Source organism: Zonotrichia leucophrys, chromosome 4A (assembly GCF_028769735.1).
Source record: "Zonotrichia leucophrys gambelii isolate GWCS_2022_RI chromosome 4A, RI_Zleu_2.0, whole genome shotgun sequence".
NCBI lineage: Eukaryota > Metazoa > Chordata > Aves > Passeriformes > Passerellidae > Zonotrichia > Zonotrichia leucophrys.
In genome coordinates, this window is record NC_088174.1 from 11,565,197 (window position 1) to 11,583,449 (window position 18,253).

At 41.2% G+C, this 18,253-nt stretch overlaps 1 protein-coding gene across 7 annotated transcripts in view; it reads left to right on the forward strand.

The window, feature by feature from the left end:
- NRK (Nik related kinase) overlaps positions 1 to 18,253 on the forward strand; it is a 97,479-nt gene that overhangs the window by 75,363 nt on the left and 3,863 nt on the right. For all 7 annotated transcript variants that reach the window (XM_064712538.1, XM_064712532.1, XM_064712535.1 and 4 more), the window contains 10 exons: positions 722 to 815; positions 2,870 to 3,043; positions 3,531 to 3,660; positions 4,101 to 4,259; positions 5,924 to 6,067; positions 7,274 to 7,408; positions 9,136 to 9,236; positions 9,798 to 9,947; positions 12,869 to 13,028; positions 17,387 to 17,529. In XM_064712538.1, the coding sequence (XP_064568608.1) occupies positions 722 to 815; positions 2,870 to 3,043; positions 3,531 to 3,660; positions 4,101 to 4,259; positions 5,924 to 6,067; positions 7,274 to 7,408; positions 9,136 to 9,236; positions 9,798 to 9,947; positions 12,869 to 13,028; positions 17,387 to 17,529 (1,390 nt within the window). The remainder of the gene's footprint in view (positions 1 to 721; positions 816 to 2,869; positions 3,044 to 3,530; positions 3,661 to 4,100; positions 4,260 to 5,923; positions 6,068 to 7,273; positions 7,409 to 9,135; positions 9,237 to 9,797; positions 9,948 to 12,868; positions 13,029 to 17,386; positions 17,530 to 18,253) is intronic.

Sequence of the window (18,253 nt, forward strand, 5' to 3'; positions counted from 1 at the left end):
GGTGAAAAAGTTTAAAATGCAAAGATACCTCAGGCAGTGCAGGAAGCGGTGATGTACTGGGAATTCACAACAGACACTTGCCTTGTTCTCACTCTTGCTTTTGCTATCAGCTTTTGATCACTGTTGAGGACAGGATGCTGGGCTAGGGGGACTCTTGGCCCCAGCTTTTTTCTGTCTCTCTGTGCACTGGGCAACACTTTCTGTGTTTCCTTTTAAGGTGAGAGGTCCATGTTTCAGGGACTGATTCACAGGATGAAATTACAGTGTAGCCTGTCCCAGCAGGTCCCTGACAGCAGCACATGGCAGAGCAGCTGCTGCTCTCTCTGGAGAGCAGGGTGGCTCATAATTACACCCCACAGGGGAATGTATGACAGGTGACAGAAGTTTTGAAGTAGGCACTTCCCAAATGACAGCTTGAGGGACTTGCCTGAGCTATGCAGTGTCTGAAAGATGATGAATGAAGTGCAGGGAGATGAAGGGATGCTCTCTGTCAAGGTGGGAAGAGCTTCCTGCTGTGTGTGAGTGGTCCTCAGGCACAAGCCCATTCAGGCAGATCCACAGACTAATCAGCTTGCTTTTGTACAAGAACCTTTGAGTGTAACTATTGAATGTTAATTATGTTCACTTTTGAACATGGTTATGTGTAGTTTTTTTCCTTTTTTTTTTCCCTTTTTTTTCCCCCCTGAAGTAGTTCTGTTCATTAATTGGAGTTTGTTACCAGGCAACTGCTAAGCAGCAGAATTGCAGATTTCTCAAGGACGAGGGTACCAGATGGAATTGAACTGAAACCCCAAAGCACCGTGGCAGAACAGAAGGTAATTTGGCCATTTGTAAGGGGGTGGGTACAGTGAGGGAGAGTCAGGTCATTAATGTGCATGATAAATGCCATATCCATTACTTCTTGGGAGCATTCTCACTCTGAAGTCCTGCTCAGTCATTGCAAATTATAGCTATAAGCCTTGAAAAAAAAAAGTGTAGTTTCAGGTTTTGTGCTTCCTGTAGAAATGCTTACATTTAGGTACAGAATTGCAGTTCTTCATTTGTCCTTCTTATTGACCTGTAGTAGTTTCTGATGTCAAGGTATTTTGTGAAGGCACTGGGCAAAAAGCACTGTTATTATTGTTGGTGTGAATTGTCGCTACTTTTAAAAAATCTTGACTTCTTTTTATTCCAGTTTAAAGTGAACTACCTCCTACTGCTTAAAATATTACCAGAACAGGGGAAAACCACTTTATCTCTCCCAACTGGCTTAGCAAAAATTCTTGTGTTCTCATATGTCATGTTGTGGTTCCTTCCAGCTGTAGTTACTAGTAGAGGCTTCCAGTCATGTGGATTTTCCCCTGTGATAAATATCAGCGCAGAAAAGATGAAGAGAGACAAAGCAGAACAATGTTCTTTGTGGTTGAAAACAAGAAAAAAATTACAGTAATAAGACTTGTACTTGGTGTCAAGGTTCTTTTTAGATATTACTGAGTGTATTCTTGCTTCACAGATAGGGAAAATAAATCACTGTGAAACTGGTGATTTCTCCAGAGCTGTGGCAGGGTAGAAAGAAAAAGGAGTTTTCTTTACCTCTGGTGTCTCTAAACTTCAGACCAGAGTGGTGACCCTCCTGCCTGGGGAGGGAGTTCCACTTGGCCTTTGTCCCACCTTCAAGGAGAAAAGACTCTGCTATGGAGAGAGAAGTATAAATGGGGCATAAACCAGTATTTCTCTTGTGGCAAAGCCAGCTGAGTGTTTCCACTTTCTCCTGATACCCAGGCTGCTTGAGGGAAGGGAGAACGTTGGGGTCTTTGAGGCCCACCCTGAGGATGAGGGAGGATGATAAAGAGTTGAGGTTATGTGTTTTAGTGGATTTGGAGGAAAGAGTGTGGGAGGGAGAACAGGGAGAGCAGGCAGATGGCTGACACCTCATAAATTTCTCTGCTGCCTTCTAGTCTTTTCCCCCCTTCTCATGGAGCCTCCCATCCCTTCCTCTGAACCCTTTCTCACCCAACAGCTACAGCCACCATGAGTCTCCACATCATCTCCAGCATTGCTTTCCTTGTGCCATCAGCCCGAGCCTTTGAAGTGGTTAGGGTGTACCAAACTGCCCCAGTGATTCAGATGGGGATTTGGTTTGGTTTTGTTCAGTTGAATGTGACTGAAAACTAAACTAAAAACCCCATACTGGCTTGGTTCCTCAATCTCAAGTACTGACTTGCATATTTTGGTTTCAGTTTTTACATCTAAATTAAAACATAAAATGTATTCCCAGAAACCCACCTCTGACTCCATAGACAGTGCTGTCAAGGAAAGAGTTTGTGTGGTACCTCACAAAGTTCACAAGTATTTCCATGGCATGCTGTAAGGAGGTCTGCAGAACTAAATGTCACTATACTGCAAATGCTGATGCTGGGTTCTACTAAATGTCCTCTTTCTGGAGTAAGGTTTCCTAATTCAGTAAATGGAAAGTAACAATAAAATTAATGGTGAAGGGCTTCTAACTAAATGCAGGTCCAGAACCAAGAAGTTCCTTCTTCTGTCTGCAGTAAGCCAAGGTCAGGTCTGAAACTCATTTAGCAAGTCATTTGACTTGGTATCTCTGAGGCTGAAGTTCCTTCTTTTTCTGTGGCTGAGGTATTGTAGATGAAGAATATTTGTGGAGTTCTTCAGGAGTAAACCCCAGATTTGTCATCTTGGATGTTTGCCATACACTTTGGTGTTTAATTTTTGGTTTTAATCTTGCCATAGGGTTTGTCTTTAAATGATGCATCAAGGGAGAGCACTCCTCTCCATGTGCTCATTATTTATCATCCCAATTAACTGGAGTTGCAGAGTGCATTGGAAATAAACTAAATGTGGTGTTTATCTGCATGTTCTCATGCAGGATCAGATTTTAGGGAAACAAATTCCAAACACTCAAGAAGGCCTTTGGAGCATAAACAACCAGAACTATCTCCTGCCAGATCTCCTCCAGCAAAGCCAAATTACAGACTCCTCTGTGAACCCGCCACAAGTGCCACTGACTTGCCAGGAACCTCAAAACAAACCTCTGACTAAGGTAAGAGATAAATTACAGATTGCCTGGATTGAGCTCCAGCCTTTTTAAGTTCCTCTATCCTGTCTCTTTTTACAATGAGTTTTTTCACTACATCCCTTCTTTCTTTTAAAAGTTTTATCTGGGAGGAAGATAAGAAATCTTGAACTGCCTAACAGATTTCATTCTTCCACTTATTCTCCCCCATCTCCTTCTCTGCTCTCTTTCTTTCCTTGCTTTGTTTTTTCTCCCCTTTTGCACAGGGGAGGACTCACACCACCTGCTCCTTGCAATGGCATTCTGGTGTGCCTCTGCTCATTGTCCCTGGCTTTCTCCCAACCAGGCATCATGTGAGGGAGCACAGGGCAGCCCCAGAGGGCTCTGACACTGGTGTGAGCGTGGGCCTGTGGGGAGAGGGGTCACTTGAGGCAGGTAACAGCTCTGTCAGAGCAGCACAGGGTGTGTGCCCTGAGCACTGCCCACCTGAGGCAGCTCCTGTTTCTCATTGCAGAGCCCATGTGCTGAAAGCCCACCTGCCAAGAGCAGCACATCCTCCACAACATCCTTCACATCATTCATAGATCCGAGACTGCTGCCAATCACCCCTCCCACCAGTCCTGTAGGACCTTCCTGTAGTTCTCGTGAGTATGCTTTGCCTTTGCATTAAAATGTAAAATGTTCCTCCTGGGTTTTTTGGGTGTTTTTTTTTTGTTGGTTTTTTTGGTTGCTTTTTGGGGTTTGGTTTTTTTTTTTTTTTTTGGCAAGGGCTTATTGCTTAGAAATAAAAACTCTGAGTAGTCTTCTGAAACTGGAACTTCACATTACTGTGAATTTTCATTGTACTGCTTCAGCCCTTCTTTCAGATGTGGTTTGCTGTGCTCTGCTGCTGTGTTACCACCATGCTTTCTCAGGAATGCCTGAAGAATTTTCCAGATTTTTTTTTTTTTTTTGCTATACAAAGCTCTCAGAGTGTTCTCTCAGCCCTCTGGAGTTTCTTTTGTTCTACCATGAACAAGGTGGCTCAGATATGAGCTATAACCAAACATTCACATTTTCCACAATTGTGTGTCTTTCATTCCAGCATCTAGTGCCAAACCTGAGCCTGTCAGGAGGGAAAATGCAAGGAAGGGCTCTGTTGTCAATGTCAATCCCACCAATATCCGCCCACAAAGTGACAGCCCAGAAATCCGTAAATACAAGAAGAAATTCAACTCCGAGGTCCTCTGTGCTGCTCTGTGGGGTAAGCTGGAGTCCTTGGGCAGATGTGTGGAGGGAAGGCACAGCAGGGGTGGCTGGCAGTGTCTGCTGGGCAGATTTCACAGTTGCACTGCTGCTGTCCTGGCAGAGAGTGCTGGAGTGGATCCCTGAGCTGATAGCTCTGTCACTTACATGGCCCTGCCTTCCCAGGGGTGAGGTGCCAACCACATGAAATACAGATGCAAAGGACTTTGTGCATCAGAATGAGAAAAGGTTTTGATCAAGCACCAAGTTTCTCCCAAGAAACCATGCTCTTGGGAGAGCCAAAAGTTGCAAATGCTTCAGCAGCTTTTGTGGCTCATGAGACTCATCTGAGCTGTGCCAGGGTACAGCTGATCACAGAGCCCTGACCCAGGGGAAGTAATCCAAACACGAAACCTTTTGCTGTCACATGTGTTAGATATTCCAAGGATCCAAAGCAGGTCAGGTCTTACTAAAGGCTTGTCTTGCTTAGTTCCTGCTGTCACTGCTTATTCTGTTATTATGGAACACCACTGAACCATTGTTTAAACTTACATGCTTTTTACAGGGTCAGCTTCACATGGTGTAAAACCAAGATACAGGATCAGGTCACTCTCAGCAGCTGTAGACCTTGTCCCAGTCATACATTACCCAAACTCTTGAGTTGTTTAAACTATCTTTCTGCTTCAGAAGAACAGATGTATTCTATGGAACTCACCAAGCCTTTTTCTCCTCACTTTCTGAGCCTGGAATGGCAAGTGAATGAAGTAGATGGAATCTTATCCAAAGCAAATGCAGATTTCCAGTTTATAGCTTCACAGATTTTGCATAATGTAGGTTTGTAGGAATCCAAAATTTTAAATTAAGAATAGAGCTGTGTGGTAAGGTGTGTAATTAAATGTGCATTGAGGCTGAAGAACACCAGGTACTTGTCAGAGTGGAGGAGGATGCTTGTTACAGCAGGATACCTTATGTTGTGTCTTTAGAATCTGCTGATTAGAAACATAGATATATTTCCAGCCAAACACAATTTCTGACATTCTCTGATGTCACTAACCCAATAGAGCCTTGTCTTCCTTAGCAGCAGTTGGATTTCAGATGGATTCACTCCTTAATTTGGCATTTGAAGGCATTTTCCAAACCAGAGACTGTTTTCAAACAGACCCTGCACGTCCTTGTAACACAGTGCTTCTTCCCACGAGTTTGGTGTCCCCATTATTTGAATGTTGTATTTGGAAAAAGAGAGTTTGGGGGGAATTTTTTGGTTGTTTTTATTTTTATTTTTGTTGTAGTCAATAGAGACCCTTGGAACACTTAGTTGGGTCTCCTGTGTCACTACTGTAATGGTGCTGGACTGGGATTTTTGCATTGGTCACAGGTACTTTCCAAGGTCACTTGAGAAGTTCACATTCACAGAATATTTTCCTTTTTGTTTAAATCAACATTGACTTCAGCAGAGCTACTAATCCTTCAAGTTCCATAGGTATAGAGCTGTTCTGCTGAGTAAAAATTCTAATAGTGAGATCCTTTTTCTTCTGGGAAGTCATCCACAGAGCAACAGGGAAATTATCAGGTTCCATTAAGTGAGATTAAATAAAAAATTGGTTCTCAAAACAATGAACACTCAGTGACCTCTGAATCATTAGGTGACTTATGCAGTTTTGTTTTTTTTTCATGTATTGACAGGGGTGAATTTATTGGTGGGAACAGAGAATGGATTGTGGCTGCTGGACAGAAGTGGGCAAGGAAGAGTTTATACGCTGATTACGAGGAGACGGTTCCAGCAAATGGATGTTCTGGAAGGACTCAATGTGCTAATTACTATATCAGGTTGGTTCAGTGGCTAAAAGTATCTGACCCACGTTGGGGTTGGAGGCAATTAAAAAGAAGAATTAGGTTATAAACTAGGTTGAGGAATTTCCTCTTTCAGAAAATCACAGGACAGTTATTCTTGTTAATAGGAAAACTCTGCTGAATTTTTAACATTTATACTCCCATTCCAGAGAGGCTTTGGGACAATTCATTGCCTGGTTAATGTGTAAAATGGTTTGTGGGAAGTACAGAGTGTTTAATATTCCTTAAATGGCCTGATTCTCTGCAAGCTGTAGTTTGTCACTTTTCTGCTTTCTGTGATGGGTGAGCCTCTATCTAAGTGCGGTTCTATTAACTTTATCATGATATAACCTCATCCTGTGTTCAACAAGAGGTATGAACAGTAACATGAGAGGAATCTGTATTGTGTAGGCATCAATAACATTAAGTGGAGGTTTTCAACTTCTGCTGGGAAACAGTTTGGACTCTGGCCTTATTCCCCATGGCTGAGTGGCCTCAAAGGATGCACAAGACATACTGAGGTCAGAGGTGTGGGTCCAACAGGGAGTAGCAGCTTGTCTCCAATCCAGACTCATCATGGTGGGCAGTGCCAACAGCTGATTGTCCCATACTGCCAGGTCCTGTTGTTGCTGGGACATGACATAGTCCTTCTCTTCAGAGTAATCTGTGGTCCCAGGGTGCTGTTGACCATAGGCTGTTTATGAGCTAATACAACAAAAAGAGTGATTGAGATGAAGGATGACAAAATAACTCTCAAGTGTAAAGGTCTCCAGAAGAAAAATGGCTACTTTGAATAAAGATGGACAGTTAATTGGAGCTACATCGATAGCTTATTCAAAGTGGGCATTGTAGGACATGCCTGTGTTCCAGGATAAACAGTTAGTGTGATGGTTTCTGATAACACTTGTGTCTGTAGAAAACTGTTCTTTGGCCTGAGGGAGGAATTTGGTCAGGTGTGAAAATCTTGCATGAAGTTTGAGTCACAAGGGAAGTGCACATGTGCCCAGTGCCACAGAATTGCTCCTGTGCCAGTTCCCCCTGTGTGTGCCCATCATTCCTTTCATGCCCTTGCTATGTTCTCTCATCTTGGCAAGGCACAAGGACCCACTGTACTCAAGGTCACAAAACTCTAACTTTTTGTAAGTGGGGGAGAGTTTCTACTTCAGGGAGTTAAAGTGTTCTGTCTCTTCTTGCAAATCCTAGGGAAGAAGAATAAGTTGAGGGTCTATTACTTGTCATGGTTGAGAAATAAAATTTTGCGCAACGATCCCGAGGTGGAGAAGCGGCAAGGCTGGGTGTCCGTGGGTGACCTGGAAGGCTGTGTGCACTACAAAGTCGGTAAGGGTTTCCTGGTTTTCCTTAGAGAGATGCTTAATCATCCTTCTTTTGCATCTTGTGACAGCAGCGTTCTTCAGCTTTGTTTCACAACTGTATTGGGTGAATATCTCATGAGTTCTTTCAAGACTCCCTGTTGTACATGGCAGATGCCTTGCTCCCTGTCATTTCAGCAGCATTTCTTCTTGCAGCAGTTACCAGATGATGTTATGGCTGTTCCCTGTAATGGCTAGAAGGAGGGAGTGCCAGCCACGATCTGTGCTCAGTCAGTGGTTCTGTTTTTCTGTAGTTACTTAGGGTTTTAATTGAACTGATGTTTTCCACCTCCTCATCTTCCCTCCTGGTGCTAGGTAACTGCTAAGAAGTTGGACCTAGTTCAAGTCCTAGTGAATCATATTTGTAGGATGACCTTACATAGATCAGCTCATCCCTTTCTCTAATAAAAGACCCAAATATACCTTTGTTTAAACACCCTGGAAATGGTACCATCTCATTTTCCTTGGGTTTCAGGCAGCTTTCTTCAAGGTTAATATGAGGATTGTGATAATTTCTGTCATTTAACTGTGAGGGTGGATATATGGCGCGTTTTGCTTTGGTGAAGGATGGTGTGAAAGTGGCACTTTCTTCGAAGTCAAAGCTATGATACAGAGGAGTGCAGGAAATGTGAGGTGGCTGCTTCTCATTAATACTTTGCTTGACAGTTTTGCTTTTAGGCTTTAGAAGTGGCAGGGGTTAAACTCAAGGCAGAATATGAAACAGGTGTGTGTTGTTACTTTAACTGTGATTACAGCTAAGCACCCACATATTCCGCTTCAATTGCTCATCCTTGGGTTTGGTGCATTTTTAAAAAACACAACGACAAAATACTTATCCTAAAATTAGGCAAACATTTGGTAGGAGCTTCTGTGTTTACATATGACAAGCCACTCCTGCGTTTTTGACAGCACAGCTGCTGCTGTTTTTCTCTTGGAGAATAATCTTGTATCTTGACCTTTGGTTGTATAGCTATTTTTCCAGGTAGAAAAGAAAAAAAATTACTGTTCTGCATTTTGGTAGAGTTTGCTGAGTTTTCTTGTTCTCTGCCTATGTGAGATAGAATCGTGTTTTCCATTGTGAAAACACAATGCACAAAGAAATCTTAATTTTCAAGGCATGATTCTTCATTTATTCTCAATGGGCCCAGCATGACCTTAATTGTCTTGGAGAAATTGCTCATCTCTTAAATGCTTACTCATCTCAGAAAGATGGGAGTCCTTCACCCACACAGCACCTGGGGATTTAACCCACAGATGAGCAGTGACATGAAAATTCATCCTGCCAAGTCTGACAAAATTGTTCAGCCAACAACCACCAGTCCTCCAATAGTAGCTTATTCATAACAGTAGTGCTGGAGTGTGTTCATACTTAAAAAATCAAGAGGTTGATTTAGCTGTAGGGTCAAGACCTTTTTCTCTGAATAGTGAGATTTTTTTTTTCATCACTATATGAAAAGGGATATATAAATGTTGGTAACAGTCATTTGGCTTTACTGAAAATAAATGAATTGTAGGTTTCCAGTCAAGGTATAGTCACTGGTGATATTAAACATTGATGTCCAGAATGCATTAGTCTCCCATGCTGGATAACGTCTACCTCTACAAGTCATCCATTGAAATTATTTCATGTGATGAGATGGTCTTTGATTTAAGCATCTGTCTGGTTCCTAAGGAATTGTTCTTCTTGTATTACAGTAAGATATGAGAGAATCAAATTCCTTGTAATTGCTTTGAAAAACTCAGTGGAGGTTTATGCTTGGGCTCCAAAGCCTTATCACAAATTCATGGCTTTTAAGGTAAGTGAAACATCACTTTGGTTCAGATGTGTCAATGTCTCTCACTGTCTCTCATCTGTGCTCTGCTTTTGTTTTTGTTGTTGTGTATAACATTTATTCTAGCTAAAGATAAACTGAGTATTCTTGTAAAGAAAATGTAGTGCCTTTGATGTACTCTGGAGATGGCAAACATGAAACTGTCACAGTCATGAGTGTTAGATATGAATAACTTGTTTCTCTCTACCCCAGCCAAACTCAGCAGGTGCTGTGCCAAAATGTGCATTTGAATTGACAAAGTTGATGTTGATTTCCCTCAAAAGGGGATGAAATTAAACACAGTGGTAGTCAGCCTACTTTTTGCCTAGTCCATTTCTAGAATCTTGATTCCTTTTACAAACCACAAATGAATTATCCAACTGTCCATGCAACTCAGTGGATGATGGATACTTAGCTCCTTAAATGTAACCTACTATTTTACCAAAATAGCTAACTTTTGAGTTTTGAGAATTCTTAGGATCCTAAATGTAGTTCTGCAAACCAACAGTTTTATTGTGCTACATACTGCATTTTTCTTTTTTCCAGTCCTTTACCTCACTTCATCACAAACCACTGTCAGTTGACCTGACTGTTGAAAATGGGCAAAGACTAAAGGTCATATATGGCTCAGTGGTGGGATTTCATGCCATTGATGTGGACTCTGGATCTGTGTATGACTTGTACCTTCCAACACACGTAAGAGAATCCAAAAACCTACATTAATGCCTTTGTTCTTTGAGTTGTGTATTGATGATGATCAGGTTAAGAGTTGTACTGTTTTTCAAAAGAATGATTAGTGGCAGCTAATGCAAACCACTTTTCATATAGTTTTATAACACTGAAGTCCTGTTTAAATGCTTTTATCGCATTTAGAATATCAGTTTTAGTGGTTTAATCAGAAAGCCTATTGTATGGACAGTACTATTTTGAATTTATTTATCCTGGAAATTTAGGACTTAAACAGTCAAAGACACAATAATATCTACATGAATTTAGGTGACTTTTACAATCTGCCACTGTGCAGACAGCAGAAACCAACTTCAGACTAAATAAATTTGCTGATCTGCTTGCCATTCAGTTGCCCATGAAACCACTCTGTAAATTCAGAAGAAGTTTTTACATTTTCCTTGGGACTTTCTCATTAGATTGTCAGTAAGTTAGCATGAAGATGTTGATTTCAGGGGTATGTGTACATTTTGCATTGTGTTTCTGTTTGAGGTGATGGAGAGCACTAAATGCTGCTTCAGGTCAGATTACGGCAAATTGCCCTGCAGAAGTGAATGGCTGGCATGGGGCTGTCCAATATGAAATCCATGCTATGGTGTTACTATTTTTGGACTTTTGTTTGTTTGCCTATTTTTTAGCTATTCTTTTCAAAGCTGTGAGTCCCAAAAGCCAGAGAATCTTGGGGGCTTAGGTTCAGCAAACTGGCAGGTTCCAGACTGGCTCCAATCTGATGGGAGGCCCCTGGCAGAGAAACTTCTGTGCACACTTGAACCCTCCCTGAAGTCAACAGTGCTCCACAGGGGCTGGGGGTGCCATGGCCTCCTTGCATCCCCAGACCATGTGTCCCAAAGTTATGCTTGGCAGGTCTGAAGAAATCTCATCCTAGATCTGCATGTTGCAGCCTGTGCTGTGAATCCATCTATTTTTAACTTTTCTCCACTCTCAGCCCCTCGTTTTCAACCCAAATGAAAACCCCACTCCTCCTGTCTATGCCACTTGGTCACTCTGCTGCCCCTGCAAGCCACAGCCTCCACGTTCTGTCAGAGCTGTGTTCCTGATGGACACAGTGTGTAACATTGGCTGTTAGATGTATAGGGTGCTCTTAATTGAAAAATAACTTCTAGCTGTTCTAACTGTTGAATCACCTGATAAAGGCTTGTACTGTTTATTTCTGTGTTGGTTCTTTAAGGTACTTAGTATTTGTCTTGTTAGAGGATTTATTTAATCTGACAGTACCTTTGTTAACTAGTCAGCTGTGATGAATTCCCATCAGTTTGTAAATTGAAGCGTGGTACCCACGTGCCTTTCTGGAAGTGGGTTGCTGAGCAAGGTGAGCAGTGACTTGTCAAAAGGATCATTAGCATAATTGCCCAAGAGAAGAAAGGCAAAGAAAAAAGTGAACTTTCTTAGAGGCTTTACTTTTTCAACTGGCTGCAAATACAATTAGGTACCTGATGAGAGAGATTTCCCAGGTGACTGCCCTGAATATGTGGGGCACCTGGGACTGACTGCATTTGTGTGAGCTCTTCAGCCACAAGTTAGCACGGACTAAAAATATATTTTCCTTTCAGAGTCTTAGACCTGAAATAAATCAGCTGCTACAGCAGCTCTATCTTTTTTGATACTCTATTATTTCAAAAGAGCTAGAACCGGATACTTACCTCCAGGAGCATTGTGGTGGCACTAGCCCAGACTGTAACAGGCTGACTTGAGATACTCTTGCTTTCTGGTAGCCTCTTTTCCTGGTTGCCCAGCTCTTTCTGCATCTCTTACCTGCTGCGGTCGCTCATGCGGGTCCCGAGGCGGCGCATTAAAATTGCTCTGCGGCTCTGGATCCCCGTTCTAGTGTTACGGATAGTTCTTGCCGAGGCACGGAGTCAAGTGGGTGGCCTGAGTGTATTCAGCTGGGCAAGTACAGCTTCAGTGCTTCTTTTACTGTTTGTTGTGCCCTTACAGTGTGCAATAATGTCTGTGCTTGAGGGGAAAAAATCTAAAAGACTTGTGTGTGGCTGGCCTGTGAGAATGATGTAAAGCTCCAGTCATATGCTTCCTATAAAAATATTAATTGTGGTGATTTGATTTACTATGTAACATCCTGTTTTGAGTAGCACTTTAAACAAGGAAGTGCTTTGTTTTTTTTAAGGCTGTCCTCATTTTCTTCCAAAAATGCTTTCATGAAACCCCACCTTCATGGTTGTATACTTCACCTTTGGTTTTGGTTTTTTTGTTGCTTGGGATATGTTGGCTTCTGGGAGAGATTCGTGTGAGTGAAATGCACTGTTCCTGTGGCATGCAGAGGTGTGCCCAACAGCTGTCAAATGGGCAGCTGTTTGTAGTGAAGGATCTGGGAAGGGAAAGACAGAGTGAAAAGGTCCAGGGAACTTTTTACAGCAAGATAAATACAATTAAATTTGCAGGGTTTTAACTTGTGAGTGGGGAAAGGGAAATATCATGGAAAGTGAAAGCACTGATCTCCTGGAATGTGGAAGTTTCTGTCCTTCATCTTCTGAAAAAGTTGTGAATTCGAATTTATTTCACCTTTCTCCTATTTATATAAAACAAGTATTTTGTGAGGGACTAAGTAAATATTATTGTGTCTCAATGGCTCCATGGCTTCTTGAAACCAATTAACACTGGTAAATTTAGTGTGAACTGTTGAACACTGATTTATTTGCAAACCTGCTGTCATATTCAAAGGGGCGAGAAGGAGAGAAAGTCTGTTTCAGAGGCTTACTAGCAAACTATACAGCCTCTGAGAACAGGCATTTCTTTCACTTTCCATGAGCCATGAGCTAGTTCTTTTTATTGCTCTGCCAAGCTAGTTAGATTGATGTCATCACTGAAATTGCAGTCTGTGTTCTGATATAAATCTCAGTAAAATACGATTCCAGATCCAGGGGACGATCCGCCCCCATGCCATTATCATCCTCCCAAACACCAGTGGCATGGAGCTCCTGCTCACCTACGAAGATGAAGGCATCTACATTGATATATATGGGCATTTCACAAAGGAGACTGTTCTGCAGTGGGGAGAAATGCCAGCATCCGTAGGTATGTATGAAAAATAGCTCTCTATTAAATATAAGATGCTGCTGCATGAAGCCTGACTTCTTTATGAGGTTTGTATCTCTGTGAAAATGGTTGTATGGCACATAAAGCAGCTTCTGAGCAAAGCAGATGTGTAAAAGAGTAAACAGATTTATGGGTGTTTGTGTTAACACAGCCAATTATTGCAATAGGGGCTTCCCATTTGGACACAGTCTGTATTCTTGTCACACTGTTTATTGCATCACACATTGACTATACAGACAGACTTCACTGAGGATGCAGCTTACCACCAGTTTCCACAGGGAGAATGATGTGAATTACAGGGGGGAAGAAGTGTTTTGGTTGTTCATAGCTCACAGCGTTTTATGTAGAAATTCACAGCTACTGAGGGGTCAGTTACTGAAGAGATCTGTAACTGCTGTCAAATGGCCCCTTCATTTTAGCACTTTAAATTCACAGGGCTGCCAGCCCAGGGTATTTGTGATAGATTCTTAATCTCCCTATGCTTGCAGTTGGCTGTGTAGGAGGAGATTCTGCTTGTACTGCAGCCAGGACAGCTGTTTGTTTCACCTTTCCCATAGGGCTTCAGGCTAACAGTGGGGAAAATGAAGCACAACACAGGCAGATTTTTGAGTTTATTACTTGCTAATTTCTGTCTCACTCCTGTTCTTTATTTTAAAACAAACATTCCAACAAAACAAGCCCAAGACAATTAGACTGCACAGAAGCCTGTTATTAGCTTGGAGGAAACTGGATAGCACAGTGAAAAATTAAGGATGTTCACCTTTTTCCTTTCACTTCTACCTGAGTAGTTTTAGGGAAAGCCCATCTTTGGAATGTGGTACAAACCAAATCTGACTTCTGATTGAAATTATATTTCCACTAAAAATTAACCTAACCTCTGAATACAGTACTCAAACTTCAGATAAGGTCTCTGTTAACTGTTATTTTCATAATTTTATCCCAAACTCCTATAAATTTTATTAATCCTTTGATATCCTTGGCTGCAGATAAAAACATTATAAGAGAAGTGTGAATAACCGTTATTTGAATGGCCCAGCTTAGGGGCAACTTAACAGTTTCTTAAAAGATCCTGTTTTCCTGGAATTTCTATGCCCATTTCAAACCTCCTAAAGTCTGTATGAGCATATCTCAATTTTCATTCTCTGTTGCAGAGACAGAGGGGTCTTGTGTTACCCTCAGGGTGCTCTCTAGTCATCCTCTGCTCATTTCTCGATTTCTTTAAACAAGCATTTTGAAAGAAATGTTTGTAGTTGGTAGAGTATTTTGATAGAAAAAATTAAAAACTTTGTATTATAATCAATGGATTTAGGGCAGAGAATCTAAATATATCTTACTCATAGTCTTAAATTGGGACCTCTGTGACCAATCTGTTAATAAGAAATCAGAGAGAGGAAGCTCAAATCCCATGGGAAATTAAAAAACTGTAGAAGTATTCTATGTTTAATCTGAAAGATGTACACATATGTAGGGCTAAATATAAATATAGCTGTAATATTTTCTATGAAACAGGTTTCAAAACAGGTTTCAAAAAAAAGGCATTAAGAAACATCAGGTTAATAAGATTTGGGAGCACTCTTGCCTGTTTGTGTGAGTAATGAATTATTTATAGTATGTAGCCATGAAGGGTTGACACAAATCTGGATATTCCCAGAGGAACTAGTAAAAGTCTTTATTTCCTTTTCCCTGTACATTTTAGAAGCCTATTCTGTAGAGAAACAGGGAGTGTAACCAAAAGGTGGTTAAATTACTGCCTCAATGCTCTACAGCATACCAGCTGGAAGCACAGGATATTTTTATCTAAAGCTGCAGTGGAAAGTGGACTCAAAGTAACTATTCCCAAGGTGCTCGTGGTATGGGAGCTATTGTTCCAAAATAAGACAACTCTGAGTATCTGCTCTCAGTTCATCTCACATGAAACACCTCTAAGAGCTCCCACATGGGAGGATTATCATGACTCAGTACTGACCTCTGAACTGATAGCCTGCTATCCTTCACATTAATCTCCATGTATAGGTAAGTCATTATTACTGGACAACTGTGCAAATGGTGTAATGAGTGTAATGAGGCCATTTTCTTCTTTCACAGAAGAAATTTGGGAAATAATTTTTTGATTCTGCTACAAAACTGAAAATTTTTGCTGTTTGTACTTAAACCTGCCATTGTCGGTTGCCAAGTTCTGGGTATATTGGCCAGCCAGCAGAGCATCAGGGCTGAACTTGGTGTATCTGGTTTATTCAGTTCCTTTTTGAATACTGCCTGGAGGTCAGATCTCTTCAGAACACAGCAGAAGTGGCCCAGCAGATGACCTAGAGGTTGCAGCAGACACTAATGAAGTGGTTCCTGGGAGCTGCAGGGAAGCTATCAAATTGAAATCTGCCAAAGGCACAGAGACAGACGCAGCACAGTGGCAGCTGGAGTGTAGATTTCATCTAGTGGAAAAGATCAGGAGACTTATTAGTTCTTTGTTGCTAGACCTATATGACCCATACTAAACAGAGTAGCCACAGAACAGTTTCATGCTGTTTATACACATGCACCTGCCTTGCTTCCCACCCCCAGAACCAAAGGCTGCCTCTGTCTCTATTGTGTTCAAAAGCAAACTTTAAGAAGGTTAATGTGATATCAGTTGGTACAAAAAATAGCAAAAGTTTGAGTCTTGTATCATTTTGATGTTCTTCACTTTATGTGTGGTCTGGGCTTACTTTTCAGATCCTGTAGACTGCATGGGTGCTGCCCTGGGCTCATGCTGCTGCTGCTGCACTGTTCACAAATGTTAATGACACTTTCTTCACAGCCTACAGCAATGGTGCCCTGTTGTACAGCCTGAAGCATAAAGAAAAGATTGTAAAATATATTCATTTCATGGTTTTGAGTTTTAGAAAATACTCCTCCTCTTTTGCCACTCACCCTTGGTTACTCTGCTGCTTTGCTTTTAAAACAGGTTCATTTCTTCTTCTTTACTCATGACTGGAATACTGGGAAAGAATTATCTTGCTCTCAGCACTAGTGGCAGGGAAGCCTTCAGTGTGCACAAAGAATAACTGAAAGTCTTCTGAACAGATTTAGGGGAAATTTATATAGACTCTGAGGAAACTAAAATCACAGCACTGTAACCAAACCATATGTGTTTCCAAGGAGGTATGATTTTCATACATTTGTTTTAACAACAATTATGAAGCAAGGATTCCAAGTTAATGTTAAATCAACCCTGCTAGAAGTATATAAAGTCATGTGGGCATATTGCCTTTATTTTCTGCTGTCCTTCTCAAGCAGGATTGCAGCTGTTGTTTCCAGTATCAGTCTGTACTGAAAGTTTAATTTTTAGACAAAAAGCTAAATCAACATGGAAGGTTTTAGGAAGCAGACCTTGCTCACACTAATAATGTAGGGCAGATATACACTGTCAAGTGAAGCTAAAAGCCAGTCCAGTGCACACATTCCCCCTACATCATTTTAGAGCAACAGAATTCTCAGAGCAATGCAGTAACAGTTGATAGTTGAGCAAGAAGAACAGTTTCTGAGCATTGACTACCAATAGAGCATAACTAATGTGATTTTACCTTGGAAGCCCATACAAGTACCAGTCAGAGGGCTTTCACTGAAACTGTGCCCAATTTGAAATCTGTGATCTTAACTCCTTCATCACTATTCCAGTTTCTTATTGCCAGATTTAATTGAAGTATTGTACTAAGCTTCCACAGTGCTAGAATATCTTGTTTTGGAAATATTGCATATAACCAGGCATGGGAAGACACCAAATTAATCATGCCATGGTCTCAGATTCTGAAGTATTCAGGTTTCAGACTAAGCTGAACTCCATAGTAAATACAAATTTACTGCTTCCTAATAGGAACAGAGTACAGTGGGTACAGAGAAGACAGTCAAGACTTTTCTTAAATATGAACAGTTAAAAGATGAGAGGCAAAGATGGGCACAAGTTGCACCAAGATATTAGGAAGAAATGTTCAGCCTTGAAAGTAGTGATGCATTGCAGCAGGGTCTTGGAAAGGTTATGAAATATCCATCAAACCATATGTGTACAAGGTCCTGAGTAACCTTGTCTATTTTGGCCCCACTTTGGGGTGAGGGGGGCAGTGGTTAAACAAGATGCCCTTCAGAGTTTTCCTCCAAGCTTTTGTGAATCTAAGATATACAGTAGTAGTTAAGGTTTATGTCTAGAGTTCAAAATAAGTCTGAGAGGACAAAATGAAATTTAGTTACTATTCCTAAGGCTTTTTTTGTGCAAACTTAATCAGTTCCATAATTAACATAAATGAGGCAAGAATCAGTCTTTCAGCTGTTAAACAGTACCTTTTTTTTTTTTTTTTGTCTTCTAGCTTACCTCCTTCAGTCCAATCAGGTCATGGGCTGGGGAGAAAAAGCGATTGAACTACGCTCTGTGGAAACAGGAAATCTGGAAGGAGTATTTATGCACAAGAAAGCACAGAAGCTAAAATTTCTATGTGAAAGAAATGACAAGGTACAGAGATGACTACAGTGTGGTGACTTAGCAAAAATGAGTAATAGCTGACTATGACACACCAGTTAATTCTGGTAACTTTGTTACTGGTTATTTCCTACCTTGGTGTAAGTTCTCTCTTCAAAGCCAGTGTAGCCACTGGTCCCACAAAGCGCCCATTATGGATATTCATTAGGGATGCTGCACACATTGCCACCCCCAGCTGTTAGAACTCTCTATTCCACCCAGCCTTCACTGCTATCAGTGCAGACAAATGCAGGCATTGTGAACTGCACAGCACCACAGGTGTAGTGGGGAGGGTTAGTGAGGGCGCCCTGAAAATTCCCAGCTGCAGGACTGCATCTCCTGAACTACTGAAATTACAGGAGTTAGAGCAGTCATCATGGGGAAAAAACCCCAACACTCCTAATTGCAGACACCAGGGTATGGATAATCAGGTATGATTTCTTGCATATAGCAATTTTGGTAAATGCTCTCTGAAATCTGTTTAGTCCCAATGTCATATTTAGAAAACTGAAATCTTAAAACCTTAGATTAATTATTTTTTAAATGTTCTCCTATGTATTTTCAAATAGGGAGATAAATACATTTTTAAAAATGCAGTTGTACCACATGTACAGTTTCACTTTAAAAAGTTTCTTGTGGGATTAAAATTCAATTGTGATATATGTGTATCCTTGTATTTGGGACTGTGGCATTCTATCACCTTTCTTATATGAGTAAA